General features: G+C 39.6%; 1 protein-coding gene across 1 annotated transcript; it reads left to right on the top strand.

Moving 5' to 3' along the window:
- Positions 1–13,092: 13,092 nt before the first annotated feature.
- ptgfr (prostaglandin F receptor (FP)) lies at positions 13,093–16,298 on the top strand. The gene is made up of 3 exons (XM_034147871.1): positions 13,093–13,164; positions 13,481–14,289; positions 15,963–16,298. Exons 2-3 carry the CDS (start codon positions 13,495–13,497, stop codon positions 16,296–16,298), a joined length of 1,131 nt encoding a protein of 376 aa, XP_034003762.1. The 5' UTR covers positions 13,093–13,164; positions 13,481–13,494.
- Positions 16,299–16,495: the final 197 nt, after the last annotated feature.

The following is a 16,495-nucleotide window of genomic DNA, read 5'->3' as shown; positions in this document are numbered from 1 at the left end:
TTTTTAAGGTTGTAATATATTGTAGTGATCACTGATTCATACACTGGGGTTACATAATTCAATCCAGGAACTACAGGTTGGGGGTATTGTTTCCGCACGGACACATGTGTTGACGGTTCCTACTGTGTACCTACTGTGGGTGTTTCTCAATCGCGAGTAAAGCTGCTTCAGAGCCACTATTTCAAGCATACTACGTCATCGAGTGCCGCCGAAGTACTGTTCCAATCTCCAGTATACTTGGAAATCTACCGAGCCCGGCGTACTCCGTTTGGAGAAATATCGAGTCTGCACATGAGTAGACTTCGCGGTCTTAAAATCCCCACAATGCTTTGCGCACGGACCAATTTCCCCAAATCTGTGGCGGAAGATGTAAGGCGGGGCCTCTCATATGACGCACACCTGCACACTTGCTAGCGTGTTCCACACTTCGTTTTCCGAATGCCAGGAAGTATTCTTGACTCGCTTCTGAAGCAAGATGCTCGGCAGACATGTGCTACCAAGCAAGCGTACTTGCGATTGAGAAACACCCCCTGTGTCCTCCCTTTCACTTTCTCTTCTCTTCTGTGGCTGCGACCCGACAGCATGTCAGTTTCTGCTCCCCAATAAAGCGAGATTTGCACCTCCGATGCACCGCCTCCGTCTCTCTTCTCTCTGCACTACAATATATTAATTATTTCTATGCCAGTAACAAAACAAGTCCATGACATAGCAGTAAGCCAATTATTTGTAAAACTAGGGAGACGTAAGGAGGCATGTGGCGTGTGGCGTGTGGCGCAGTGGATAGAGCCTTGGTGTTCGGATCAGGGGGTCACTGGTTCAAACCCCACTGCAGTCAGCATGTCGTTGTGTCCCTGGGCAAGACACGTCACCCCAAATTGCTTCTGTGAGGATTGTCCACAGTATTGAGTATGTAAGTCGCTTTGGATAAAAGCGTCTAACATGTAATGTAATGTAACTATACAGGAGTTAACAGAAATAAATTCAAGGATTTACAACATATAACAATTTTGCATACTACATGTATTAATTCAAAAATCATGTATATAACATTTTACAATATAATCCTCCTAAATCATATCTAGAATGCAGTGGCATCGCTATTGCTGTGTAACAGATGGCCTCTCAGAAAGGTCCTGCCAACCAATGTCTCTGATGCTCGAGGACATGATTTGTCCTGTTTTTAAAGCCAAATGTCCCTCAAAAGCAATCCAACTGCAATACTGATACAAATTATTACATCAAAAGTGTCCCGAGCAGCCTGTTCAATCCTGACCCACGGGCTTCTGTCTCAGCCTCTTCAGCATAAAGAGGGGAGCTGCCTGTTAACAAGGGATTATACTGTGCTATCCAACCGTATCTCCAGGGCGAGAGAGGAGCAGCATGACTGTTGCAGAATTCAAGATGTGCCGTTCTGCAGAGAGGGCTGCAAAAAGACATTTGACTGCTGCCTGTTCCCGTACTCCAGTGGAATCTTAATGTTGCTCTCAGGTGCTCTGAGAAAAGCTATGCCGTGCTGTGGTGTCAAGTGCACTGAGCTCTACTCCAATTACTGTCTCCTCAGGTAGAGAGGTTGGATTTTAAAGGCTTCAATGGGCAAGCTGGCTGCAAATAAGTGAGCAGTCGCTGTCTTAAAAACACAGAGTGAAGGCGAAATGTTGATTTTCAATGACCTTGGAAACCTCAGGAGACAAACAATGATACTGAAATGCTTGGAGCTGAAGATGTGACTCGGGCATTTGAACAAAGTCTCCCTACTAGCACTTCCTTAGGCTAATTCAATCTAAACTAGGCTAACAAGCTGCTAGCTTCAGACACATATTTTCACATGTAAATCTCAGAAACTATTCCTTTGAGATGCAGCCCCTTGATGCAAAACTGTGTGCAATATTTTAGAAAATATACGATAAACAAAAGTGTAGTAATTCAAAATCCACATTTTCAGTTGATATCAAATACAGACAGTTTTTTGCCCTATTGTTTTATGGTAAAAGCTCTTTCATTTGTATTCAAGAATTCAACTCGCCCTCATTCCCAATTTCTTATTTTCATTAAAGATGTTCCAGTCTTCCAGTGTGTGTTTTTTTAATACCTGTGTGTGTGGCGGTGACACCTCTGTAATAGAGCTGCAGTTTAATCTCCTCTGCTGCAGTTTGACTGTGACACATATCACACACACATATTGCTGATAAGCTCAGTGTGTGAGACTCAGTTACAGATAGCAGACTGTAAAGTAATTGTGGAGCTTTATCAGCGAGCCTGCAAAATACCATCGTGTCTCAGAGATAAGACTTCATGAATGAGCTCTCTTTGATTTATAACAGTCTGAGTAAGGAAAACTTTTACAAAAAGTTATTTTTAATACCAAGAACAGCCCTTTTTACATTCAAATACAGAACTGTGTGATATGGGTCTACAATGACACCTGGTGGCTGCAGCAGTTTAGTCAAGTATAATCATTTTTTATGTATTTCAACTTTTCTGGCTTCGAAATAATTTTAAAACACTACAAATACAAATAAAGTACATTTTGACGTTTGGTATGTATTTGTGCCAAATACAATGGCCAATAGAATTGCCTCAATACGGCACTATTTAAATGGGTTTGTTTAAAATTCAGCTTGTATAGTAAACAGCTTCTTTTTTATAATACAAGAGCATTCAGTGGTAGAACAAACTGTTAAAATAGTCTTAAATATTTGTTTTAAAACCTCTTTTTCAGATGAATACATTGCAGTTTAGTCATGTTTAATGTGTCTGAGCTAAAGGAGTTGTACAAGTCTAAGTTAGAATCAATATTTTCACCTTTAGCCCAGCAGATAGAGACACAATTACAACATTTGTACTTCCTTTGCTCAGGATTCAAGGAGCTCCTTTGTTTCGAACATGCTGTTCAGGTTTGGACCTTCTGGAGGTTTTTTAGTGTTCCTCCATAAAGTGAGGTAAGGGATCCACTCTCTTTACTTCAGGGCAACAGTGTGAGGTTTTCCCATGATGCTCCTTGCTAATTACAGCTGTGCGTCTCTTGATGGATCAGCATCAGCATGTTTGTTTTCCTCCGAGGGTCATTGTGTTTCTGTAACCTTACAGTCCTGCTGCTGTAATGTTCAAGATCCTCTCCGAAATCTGACATATTCTGCACATATATATTCAGAACTGTGCACTTTCAGCTTCATAATACAGCTGTTATTCCAAGTTTGCAGGCACAGTGCGATCAGAGAAATGAAAACTCTTTATTTGTCTTATTTGTGCTTTAAGCTCCCACATGATCTTAGACTTTTCCCTTGAGCAGAGAAAATATAGGGATGTATATCTGTCTATCTAATCCCATAGCTGATAGACACTGTGGGATATATACAAACAATTGTTTCAGCAGTAATAATCGTTATTGCAGAAGTCTCCTCAGTCAGTATTTGTTCAAGAAACTGGGGAGGAGAAGTAGAGAATAAGGATAAGCCCCACCATGGGAATGCAGTAATTGGCATGACAAGTGCAGGAGAGATTGGTACAGGATGATATAGGTATGTTTTGGAAAATGACTATAATCAGGAGTAAGTAAAATGTTGTAAGTGTATGAAATGAAAAATACCCAGCCGGCTCCATTTTTAGGATATAGAATTAGTGTATAAATGATGATTGTTATGTCGTATTTCAGTTCTCTACAGGTTTGTTCTTTCACTTTGTTTTGTATCCTTTAAAAGACCTACCCATGTTAAAGTATAACAGACTTTAGAGACACGTAGTATTGGGGGTCCAAACTGAAATATCTCAGTAACCATTTCATCGATTACTATGACATTTTATACTGACATTCATGGTCCCCAGATGATAAATCCTACTTATGATTATTACAAGGTTTATATGACTTCCAATAAGTGTGACACTTTTCTTGATAACCACAATTTAGAAGGGTGAAATGCGGATACCTTGTGATGTAGTGGACCACGATGAAAATAATCCTTTATTGTGTGTTAATTCTTGGTGATTTTTAACGTCTTTTACTGTCTGCAATGCAGTGTAATGTTTGTTATGTATATATAATTGTTATATGTATAGCTTTTTAATTATCCAATCATTTCAAACAATCACTCAATGCAAGACACATTTTAGAGAACCCTCACAAGTCAAATTTAAAACAAGACCAAGAAAATTCAGTTGCCAAAAAGTGTTTTTAAACAAGATATTGTGTGATGTGCGAAGATCAGGGAAATGTGAGATATTAGCAAAGGCCGACAGAAAGAAGCTCACTGCTGTTCAAACTGATGAGTATTATATTTGATCATACAGTTTGTCCCTTCTTGGGTTGATAAGCATCTTTGACATATGTGCAACTACCTGACATACAATAAGGCACCAACTAAGGCAAATTGAGGGAAATTGTTTGGTCAAGGTGACATATGGAGAAACAAATGACAGAGGTACACGATGAGTGCGAGCAGTGGAGGAGTACAGCTTTGTTACCTGTGGACCTTGGCACAGGGGTGTTTTGTGATGAGATGAGGAGGGGGTGATGGAGCCGCCGCATTAAGGGTAATTTTCTCATCTCGCTCAATCTACTCCCAGCTCCATCTGAACCTCACAGAGGCAGCAGGCTATTACAACAGCCCCATCTGACGCAGACAATAAAAGGATGTGATTGCACGCCTGTGCCTGTGCTTGCCTTTCATTGTGACCAAGCACTCCGCTGCCTGTCATTACAGCTGTGACTGTATGACACCACACTTTCAGGTGTAATGTCACCTGCGAGGAGACTTCAGAAGGAGTCACTTTGTCGGATAATTAGGGACCATTTCGGCTCATGAAAAAGCCTAGGGGAAGGTTTCATTTCCACACTGTGGAAATGAAACCTTCCCCTAAGCTTTTTCATGCGATATTTAGTTTTTTACAATGAGAATAGACACAGAAGCAACTCAATTACAAAATTAAAACAATAAATAATATCCAATGATATTGTCATCCAAAACTACTTTAATAAAATGTTTACTTATTTGCTGTTTTACATTCATATGCATCAAGGTCATGTTAAAGAGACCCTATTGTGCTCTTTAAGATTTTCATTTTCCCATAGTGTGTTATATAGGTTTTTGTGCATGTAAATGGTCTGCGAAGGCTAAAATCGCAAAGTTTACATCAAGAGGGAGTTCCTTTTCCCCATTTTTAAAGGGGTTGACCAATCACAACATAGCCGGAAAATCAAGTGCAGGCAGTATGAGAAAATGAAGACCTTTTTGAACATTAAAGCATTTAAACGTTTCACAACAGGCATCAAATACAGATATGAACCTTCAAATGAGCATTAGAATTACGTTTTATATTGCCTGTATGGGATACATGTGAGGAGTTTGGTTTAACTCTAGAAGCCCTGAGACTTGAGAACAACTGACATACTGTAAAAGAGAGTTTCAGCTCACTTGGTGTATAATTGTCATGCTTTTTTTACGATATAATATGCATTCACGGTGCAGGACATTGTTGGCTACTGGCTCACGAGGTTGAGTGATGGTTGACCACCTTGTATGGAAGCCTCTGCCTTTGTATTTGCGGTACATGCTGACTGGTGTTGTAATAGCTCTTTAAGAGGCTGTAAAGACTAAAATAGCGCTTTGTATAAAGTCCATTAAGCAGTTCTGGATTGGCCTCAGCAATAAACCGGTTCTTATCTGCAGTCTGACTGTTTCTTGACCCCTTTTTTTTACATGTCATTTGTTAGACGCTTTTATCCAAAGCGACTTACATACAATCAGTACTGTGGACAATCCCCACAAGAGCAATTTGGGGTGAAGTGTCTTGCCCAGGGACTCAACGACATGCTGACTGCAGTGGGACTTGAACTTGCTATCCCCTGATTTGAAGTCCAGCACACTACCCACTGAGCCACAGCCTCCACTTAATTGCTGAAGGAAAGAGCAATGAGGAGCGAAGAGGATAATTCACACAACTTCAGTTGAACTTTAGAGAGGAATTAAAGTTTTGGAGGATGGAAAAGAGTCAGCGTTTCTTAAAGACTTCAGGCATGACAAAGCAATAAATTCCTTCAGGGTGCTGCATTAATAGGGTCATTAAGAACAAATGACGCCACTATCTTGTCAAGTTTTACTTCAATTTAACTTTTATAATGAAATACCCTTTAAATTCAAAGTTTGAAAATGAATACCCCGGGATAATATTTGTTGGAAATGCTGTAAAATTACATAAATACATGGCAGCACTGAGTTTAAAAAGGATAAAAAGAAAAGAGTAAGTGTGACAGCAACAAAATAACTTTTCCATGTGCAAAACAGGAAATTAATTTCATGGCTTTGAGCTCATAATTATGTATTGTCATGGTTTTAATAATAATTGCTAGAATGGGTGGAAATATGGCTTACTTGCACAAAGTTTTTGATGAAGGAATATTTTCTTTTGGCTGACCCAGAGGTTGTCTGGTTTCGTGACACCATGTCTGATTCTCAGGAACTGTTTTGTTAGGTTTTCCAGGCACCAGGCTGACGTAATGGAGACAATATCAATCAATATGCTGACCCCAAATTCCTGCATGATAAACTTAGTGTGTGTGTGACTACACTTTCTTGAAAAGGAAATAACCTAACGCTCTGAATTGACTTGGCTTCCTCATCAAAATAATCATGCAGTCATCATCTGAAAGCTCACATTTCCTCTCTGCTCAGACACAGTATCAATCAGAGAAATCCTCTCTGCATAATTCTCTCCAAAGCCCGTCAAGTGCTACAACCACACACTTAAAGGAATACTTCAACCACAGAATTAGCATTTGTAAATCCATATTCACCCGTGTCACCTTGATGTCTTAAAGAAAACAAATCTAGCATGCCTTGAAGCTGTATAAAGAATCAAATAATGAAGAAATGGCTTGATTAAACAATACTTCAGGAGATGTGTGGGAGTTTGTAAATCGATGTTATGCCGGAAACCCCTAGATTATCCTTAGTTTTACTTCTGTAACATGATGACATCACTATGTAACACTAGCGCTTCTATTGGCTAGTGCTCAAACACATTGTACGTGATAGGATACAAGGCGGGACATCTCTAAGCGGTTGACCAATCACAACAGAGCTGGCCAGCTAACCAATCAGAGCAGACTGGGCTCTGGTTTCAGACAGAGGGTGAAAATAGGTGCTGCAGCACAGACAGTATGAGGAAAATAAAGAGCTTTTTGAACATTAAAGCAGATAACATGTCACACACTAGAGACACAACATATAGATATGAACCCTTTAACCATTTTCTTTTTTAAATATCTGTTGTAATTTATTGTCTTTTATTGTGATTATAGAAATGTGTTTTTATGTGATTGTAGTTATTACATGTACAGCACTTTGGCCCGACCAAAAATCGCTTTTAAATGTGCTTTATAAATAAACCTTGATTTGATTTGATTTGATTTGAAGACTTTTCTCTTTTGATAGATTATTTGTTCATAGACGGATACACAAGTAAAACAATGTTGTCTTCAAGACTTCATGGTACCTCAAGGAAAGTTATTCATAAACAAATTGCAATTGTGGCTGAAGTATTCCTTTACAGTAAGTGTGTGTAAACAACAACATCAAACAGATGGCTATGACTTGTCAGAAGGGAGACTCAAAGGCAAAACCTTTAATTTGAAGTCAAATGAGAACTCATGTGGAGTATGCAAACCAATAAAAAAACAAAAACACTTTCCTCTGAAGAGGGTGTGCTTCAACATGAGCCTGGGGAAGATGCAGGAAGGAAGGATTCCAGATTTAGAGTTAGGAAGCAGAATATAACAAAATACATCTTGAGTAATATTTACAGATGACCAATGTTTAACTTTCTTTCTTGATGTTCAATGGTGTGAAGAAATGAGGGACGTGTGAGTTTGGAGGTTTGGCAACTTTTAAGCAATATGAAAATCTATTGTACTGAAAACCAACTTTCCCTTAGTAAGAAAAAGCTGTCTTTTTTCTTTATAGACAATTTCTTTACATGATCCAATGAGATTTAAAATGGTTTAATTCACCTAAAGGGTAATTCCACCAATTTTACACATCAAAGTTGTTATGGGAAGTCCGACTGCATATTTGAAAAAAGCTGTATAAAGAAATGTTTACTGTGTGTGAATCTGATCACTCGAGTCATCATCCGTTGGAGCTGTGGCTTAAAATGTAAAACGTTGTGGATATGGTGGGGTTTCTACCTAGAAGCGATGTTTCTGTACCCTGTTTCTCATGTATGCTCAAGCTAAGAGGCTATAGGTTACATAGGCCCCTCCAACATAGCACAATGTCCAACCAAACTGTCAGAGGTCAAGTTGCAACGTGGGTAATGTATTCATTTTTGACAAGGAAGATACAATTGTGGATAAGAAGGACAATATTTCTGGTTCTGCTGCATAGACTTTGATCCCTTTTCTGGGTAAACTGTCTGATAATGCTAATGCTAAGTAGGCCACTCTTTTAACAACAATTAAAATAAATATACCAAAGTCCTTCTGTTGTGTAATGACTTATTATTGAAATCCTTAAGCAATTGCTGAATGGTCCCTGCTCAGATTGAGTGTCCATATACATTTCCAGCTCTCTTAGAAATCAATAGTTGTTCTCCCGGGGGGTCAGACTCAGTGAGAGACTCTCTGTGCTGCTCTTAGTTCAGATGGTCTTTTGTTTGGCGTCTGATATTTTTCCCTTTTTGGAGCACTTTGGTTTCCTTTTATGTGTCATTTATATATTTGGTGGCGCTTTTCCTTGTCGGTTTGAGTCCATGTCTGCTTTTTTCTAAGTGTTCCCTGCAGTGAGCTAAAGAACCACAAGAGCCCGAAATAATAATAATAAAACCTAAAATAATCCTGGATATACTGTTAATTGTTATACTCTGTTATACAATTCATATTACATTAGTATGACCAGAAGATCCTATTCTACTGTAATTAAGTCGTACATACATTAGCTGTAGATCTGATAATTCAGTAAAAATATTAGTTTTTAAATCACCAACACCTGCTGCGCTCAGAAGAACAACGTACACATCACAGCTTTGAATGAGAGGACTTTCTTAATCATTCAAAATCAGGAAAAATAAAAACAAACATAGTCGATGAAAAAAGGGACTGCATAAACCCTGGACAACAAAATAAATCTCGGAAAAAAACAGCATCTAATTCAAAGCGTGCCCTTATAGGTGCACAATGGTTAATCCGGTCCCCATCCTTTAATCCAATTCTGGCTCAGATGTTTTCCTCTTCACATAATAGATTTTAATTTTTAGAACCTTAGTCAAACATATTTATTTTATTTATTTATTTATTTATTTATTTATTTATTTATTTATTTATTTATTTATTTATTTATTTATTTATTTATTTATTTATTTTATTTATTTATTTATTTGACAGGGACAGTGCACATTGATTGACATTTCTGTAAATGCGCCAGAGTTAGCCAACAGGCTATTTTTTTTATCTGCAGTCCCTGGACAGATGTTGAAAGTCATCCTAAAAAAAAAAAAATCACTTCAAATGACAGGTAAATACAATCAGTAAAACAACATTCAACATAGATGCTTATATTATGATAAAAGCATATATAAAAACATAAAAACATAAAAACAAAACTAAAATACATATTCACAAAGCAGACAGATAGCAACAGGTCAAGGCACATGTACAAACAGAGCGTTGTAAAGTGCAGATTGTGTCAGTGTTGACAGAGCTGATTTTCCACTAACCATGTTTTTAAGTTAGATTTGAATAAACTGCAGGTGTTTTGTTGTCTAATCTTTACTGGGATTGAGTTCCACTGTTGTGCAGCTTTAAAATAAAAAGAAGATTGGCTGAATGAACTCTTCCTTAATGGAACAACGCAGTCTCCTCTTGTTGCAGCTCTTGTTGACCTATACAGGTGTGCGTATGGTGATAAAATGTCTTAGCGGAGGTGAGGTAAGGCCGTGTATTATTTTGTACATGAGGCAAGCATTTGCATATCTCATTACATTTTCCCAGCTCAACAAGTTATATTTTGTGAGTATTGGGCAATGATGAGAATAAACTGATTTCTTATCTACTATTTGAAGTGTTTGTTTGTATAATGATTCCAGGGGTTTAAGAGTGGTTGTACAGGCATGTGACCAGGTTGTTAAGCAGTATGTGATGTGAGATAGAACCATAGACTGCATGTACATCAGAGCCCCCTCTGTTGACATGCAGTCTCTGGTAAACCTCAAATTTGACAGACTGAATTTGACCCTGTTGCAGACCTTTTTCACCTGAGCCTTAAAATTGAGTCTTGAATCAATTAAGACCCCCAGGTATTTGTACTGTGAGACCACCTGTAGCCTCTCCCCGGACACAAACACATCTGGCTCAAAGCAGGAGGACTTGGTTTTGGTGAAGAACATACATACAGTTTTACTGACATTTAGTTGCAGACAGCATTGCTCCAACCAAGCTGTTACATGAACCATCTTGTTCGTCAGTTCATTAGCCACTTGTGTCAGACTGCCTCCGTGAACATAAATGACAGTATCATCAGCATACATTTGGATGTTTGTGTCATGGACATATCGATGGTAAGTCGTTTATATACAATGAAAATAACAATGGACCCAGAATTGACCCATGTGGGACACCTGTGGACAGCTGGAGGTTAGATGATTGATTATTCTGTACTCTGACATACTGAGAACGGTTGAACAAATATGATTCTATCCATTTAAGTGTTTGTGTGGAGAAGTTAATGCTGGATAGCTTAGATATGAGTTTTTTGTGATTAACAGTGACAAAGGCCTTCTTTAAGTTGAGAAACACTGCTCCTACAACACCACCTTTATCCATTTTGGATTTTATTTGTTCTGGGAAAAAACAGTTGGCTGTTTCTGTAGTAGAGTATTTGGCCCTAAAGCCAAATTGCATTGGATGCAGAGAAAAAGCACTGTTATTCAGATGGTTAATAATTTGTTCAGCTACAAGTTTTTCAACTACTAATTGGCCTGTAGTTATTGGTAGACATTGGGTCTCCACCTTTAAAGATTGGGATAACTACAGCCGGCTTCCAAACATTTGGAAACATTCCTTGACAGAAAGAGAGGTTGATGATATTGGCAATAGGATGAGAAAGAGTTGTACTGAGGTCTTTGAGCATAACTGCATCCATACCAAATATATCCTTTGCTTTAGATGGTTTAAGGGATTTAATTACTCTTTTAACTTCTGCTTCAGTTGTGTTTCTTAAGCTGAAAGCTGGCTCCATTGTATCAATTTGACAATTACTTGTGCAGTCAGGAGAAAAACACTGTGAAATGTTAGCAACAGAATCAATACATCGAGTAAGAGTAATTTTCTTCCACACTGTTTTTCTATTTTAAAAGGTTGCTGCAAAATGAAATATCGAGGAAGTGACAGAACACATGACTGATGGGAAATAAATATGTCATGAATACATACAAAATAAAAACGCATCTTACCAAAGTGATAACATTTTGTACTTTTTGTTGTTCATTTCATTTCATTTCAAACCTTTATTTAACCAGATTGGTCCCATTGAGATCATAGATCTCTTTTTCAAGGGAGACCTGCAGCATATCGGTTCCACATGAAACATAAAACAATAAAGGACATCATACATTATATTTACAGGATACATTTACATAGTTATAGACATTTACAAGTACCCATAGTATCAACGAGCATTTCATTCAGCCTAGCTTTAAAAACATGCAGAGGAATGAGATTGCTCAGTTTCAATTCTTGCTGAAGATTGTTCCAAGCAAGTGGAGCTGCGCACATAAAATCTGTCTAAGACAGTCCTTGCTCCTGGCACATCTAACAATACTACATCATGCGATCTCAGACAAAGGCCTATCATTATGGTCATCAAAAGTTCAGCGTTGGATAAGAGTCATTTTCTTCCCCACTGTTTTTCTATTTTAAAAGGTTGCTGCAAAATGAAATATCCAGGAAGTGACAGAACACATGACTGATGGGAAATAAATATGTCATGAATACATACAAAATAAAAACGCATCTTATCAAAGTGATAACATTTTGTACTTTTTGTTGTTGTTTTTATCTTTTCGCACAAAATAATTCCTTACTTGTCAACGCTCCTTTTGGAAAGCACAACATAAGACTTTCAGTCAGCTGCAGGTGATTTCCTGCTGTCACAGACACATCATGTACTTCTAGGACAGGGGTCTCCAACCTTTCTTCATCTGAGCTAAATGAAAGTGGCCAAGAGCTACTTGCATCACATCGCTTACATTTATTAACATAGCCCTCATCAGTTGAATTAAGCTATACTTTTGTACACGTGTGAAATTGCAATACCTAAAGCTTATCAAAAATCTTAACTTCACATCAAGGTCCAAGAAAACGAAGATTTCTCACATATTATTATGGCCCACATAATAAGTACATCACTGAACATTCACATAAGTGTCCTTAATCACCACCTTACAAGCATTTCACTCTTTTGTTAGTGAGATGAATGGCAGTGCATGCAGTCCACCATACAGGTGTCTGCTGGAGTGTACCCACTTAGGTTCAGTCATTTAAATGTCCATCAGTCAGTCTTGTTCTGTATTTAGATTTCATTCATGTCAGAAAAAGCTGCTTCACAAAGGTATGCAGAACAGAACCAAATAAAGCAGACATTTTCAGTGCTGCTTGGTGAATGTTCTATAGTTTTCGGGGTCTACAAGGCTCCAGAAATGTTGTGAGTTTTGCTAAGTATAAGTATTTTAACAGAAAACAATAGGAAATGTGTAGCCCTCGAGGAATTGACGTCTTCTTGATTAATTTCACACCCACACAGGGAAATAATACGTAATTGCAAGAAATAGTGGCGTGCGTATTTTGGAAACACTTAATTTGTATGGCTATCCACTGTCGAAACAAAAATAAAGACGTTTTTGTGCAGAATGCGACAGATGTGTGCAGCCTCCAAGGTGGGATTGAGTTTTGAAGTGACACCTCGCACACTGAAGCTGTCCGCCTTCACGGGTTTGGCTCCAGCGACGCGCAGAAGGAACAAGTTGCACAGATCACCGCCTCGATAGGATTATTGAGGAGAGAAGGATCGGGATTCAATGGCATTTACTGCCGGGCTGATTACATGTCGCTTTATTGACTTTGATAAAAGAGACAGAGGGGGAAGAGGCGTTTAAACAAAAGATTAAACCTGAAGAAAGGTAAGTAAGTGAGGTCGATTTTCATTTACAGTGTCATTTACAAAAGTTATAGGCTAATGAGAATGTGGAAATTCAACAAAATAAGATGTTTATACTGATCGTCAGTATTGATAAAGTAGCGTTCACTGCACCCATAGTCACAGCCAAAACTGCATGTGAGCTTTGTAGCAAAATGTTGAAAACACCCTATTTAAAGCTGACATTATGGGTTATTTCACACAATTATACATTTGCATGCATTTTTAAAGCATCTGAAGTTTAAATCCAATACTACAAGTGAAAAATGCATCCAAACTGCCATTACCCCCCTCTCCAGATTTAATTTCCATCATGTCAGCCAATGGGAGCTCAGAGGCAGGTTGCAGGTCAGAGGTCAGACCCAGCAACAGCACCTGCAGCCAGAAGGATCTTTCTGTCACCGCCTCCGCCATCTCCATGACTGTGGGCGTCCTCTCCAACAGCCTCGCCCTCTTCATCCTCGTCACCTCCTACAGTAGCATCCGGATCAAGTCCAAGGCGTCCTTCCTGCTGTTCGCCAGCAGCCTGGTGGTCACAGACCTGCTGGGTCACCTGATCAACGGCTCCCTGGTGCTCATCGTGTACAGCTTCCACAAGGAATGGGAGACGTTTGACCCCCACCACATTGTGTGCAGCGCCTTCGGGGCGTGCATGGTGTTCTTCGGACTGAGCCCCTTGTTCCTGGGGAGCGCCATGGCGGTGGAGCGCTGCCTCGGAGTCACCAGGCCTATCTTCCACTCCACAGCGTTAGCCTCACGCCACATGAAACGGCTGCTGGGCCTCACCTGGCTGCTGGCTGCTCTGGTGGCACTGCTGCCGGTGCTTCTGCTGAGACCCTACAGGGTTCAGAGCACCAGGAGCTGGTGCTTCTTCTACATGGAGGAACCCAAAGACTGGCTGGATGTGCTGCTGCCTCTGCTGTTCTCCATGCTGGGGCTGATGGCTCTGCTGCTTTCCATTGTGTGCAACGCACTGACCAGCTGCACTCTGGTGCAGGCCAGACTGAGCCGCAAGCACCACTGCAGAGGCACGTCCTACCACATCGAGATGATCTGCCAGCTGCAGGCCATCATGTTGGTGTCCTGCGTGTGCTGGGGTCCATTACTGGTAAGATTTCTCCTCAGTAGACATTTAAAGAAGACATTTCTGGTTCATATTTGTATTTAGTGTCTCTACTGTGACATGTCTCTATGCTTTAATGTTCAAAAAGCTCTTTATTTTTCTCATACTGCCTGTGCTGCAGCACCTCTTTTCTCCCTCTGTCTGAAACCAGAGCCCAGTCTGCTCTGATTGGTTAGCTGGCTGGCTCTGTTGTGATTGATTAACCGCTTAGAGATGTCCCGCCCCTTAGCTTATCACGTACAATGTGTTGGAGCGCTAGCCAATAGAGTTACATTCTGATGTAATTGCCAGTTACATCAGCTGGGAGGCTGTGGCTCAGTGGATAGTGTGCTGGACTTCAAATCAGGGGATAGCAAGTTCGAGTCCCACTGCAGTCAGCATGTCGTTGTGTCCCTGGGGCAAGACACTTCAGCCCAAATTGCTCCTGTGGGGATTGTCCACAGTACCGAATGTATGTAAGTCGCTTTGGATAAAAGCGTCTAACAAATGACATTTAATAATAATGTAATGATGTCACTATGTAAACAAATGAGTTCCTCTGCAGACCATTTACATGCACAAAAACCTATGTAACAAACTACAGGAAAGGGAAACCCTAAAAAGCCTATTAGGGCCTCTATAAAAATGTTTAAGGTGGCTTCGCAACACTTGCCATGGGACTACAGATGATAAATAGCATCTTGACTAACACTGTCCCTGTCTCATAAACCTATAAATACTGTACCTTCAGCCTTAAACCATGCAAATGGGTTGGAATTCCATTGTTATTAATATATTAATTAGCCACTATTAGTTTCCTTTTATACATCTACATGTATCATTACATTTACATTCTCACATGCCATTATTTTTCGATTGTTCAAACCACATCTCCTTTTGGCCAGCGTGTCTGTCAAGGTTTCTGAACATTGGTAGGTGTAAAGTGACAGCTGCAGTAAAATGGGTTTTGAAGTGAGACAGAGGCATGACAGGTTTTATTATCTGATGTGTGACGAAGATGACTCAAGAATAGGTTGTTTTCAAGGTGTTTTTTTCTGCATCGCTGCTTTTCTGCTTCCTCCTATCCGTCCATTCTTTGCCACTGAAGCTCTCCTCCATTACCTTATCACATCAAGGCTCAAACGCTTCAATAATGCTGCTGTATGTCTAGATCTCTGGGGCATTCTCCCCACATAAAAACTACTTTTTGCTCCTGGTTGAAAAAGATGTGCGTCTCCTTCTCTACAAACATGCTCTTCATAACACTCCTTACATTCTTCATGCTTCCCAGCACTGCTGCAAAAGTACACTGTGATTTACATCCGTCGCTCATTACTTTCCATACTCCTCGTCTGCTAAAATACATATTTTCTGCATGTTTTTTTGTCCATAAATGGCAATATGACCAACGAAATGGGCCTACATTTTTTCATTGGGGTATTTCAAAACATGCTATAGGTTACCTCCTGTATATTTGGATCATAGCGAACAGTCAAAAAGGCACTTCTTTCATTTACACAAAGCACAAATTACAAATATAAACCTGAAAATTACAAATATGAACCTGAAAATGAGCATCATATATCTTTGTTATATTTAGAATTGGACAAGAACATGACTTAAATTAAATTATACATTGTTCAGTCTATTTATGTCTTATTTGTCACATTATTTCCCAGATCCGTGTCATCATGATGAGCATTAACTCCAACGACGAGCCGGCGTACCTCAGTCTCCTGATGGTGGTTCGAATGGCCACGTGGAACCAGATCCTGGACCCCTGGGTCTACATCCTGCTGAGGAAGGCTGTTCTGAAGAAGATCTTCATGTTGTTCCACTGCTGCTGGGGCTCAAACTCTCACAACCTTCACCGCTGGCAGCAGAGCATCCTCCGCAGCTCGAACGAGACCAGCAACTCTGGAGCTGGTCTCACTGACTCACGCTTCCTCAGTCGGTTACCTGTGCCAGAAACTGCCATCGAATCCATCGCCTTAACCCGGGTCACAGTGCTTTGATCTGAGGGGGAAATTAAAAGCAGTGAGAAGCTGTGAAGACGTGCAGAAATATGTTGGAATACAAACAGTGAAAGTTATGACATAAACAACTAGTATAAAGTTAGTTTTCATGTTCTCTTTGGAGTTTTAGTGTAGTCACCATGACCTGGCAGTATTGTGCTCTATTGTGTAATGTGGGACTTAACTTGTTTTTTTTA

This window comes from Trematomus bernacchii, unplaced genomic scaffold, assembly GCF_902827165.1.
Source record: "Trematomus bernacchii unplaced genomic scaffold, fTreBer1.1, whole genome shotgun sequence".
Classification (NCBI taxonomy): Eukaryota; Metazoa; Chordata; class Actinopteri; order Perciformes; family Nototheniidae; genus Trematomus; species Trematomus bernacchii.
This window is presented reverse-complemented; position numbering and strand designations above follow the sequence as displayed.

What these genes read in the sequence shown, in the direction of transcription:
- ptgfr (XM_034147871.1), top strand. Translation starts at nt 13,495, where the DNA reads ATGTCAGCCAATGGGAGCTCAGAGGCAGGTTGCAGGTCAGAGGTCAGA. An exon ending in TGTGCTGGGGTCCATTACTG is followed by an intron (nt 14,290 to 15,962) that starts GTAAGATTTCTC and finishes ATTATTTCCCAG; the next exon opens with ATCCGTGTCATCATGATGAG.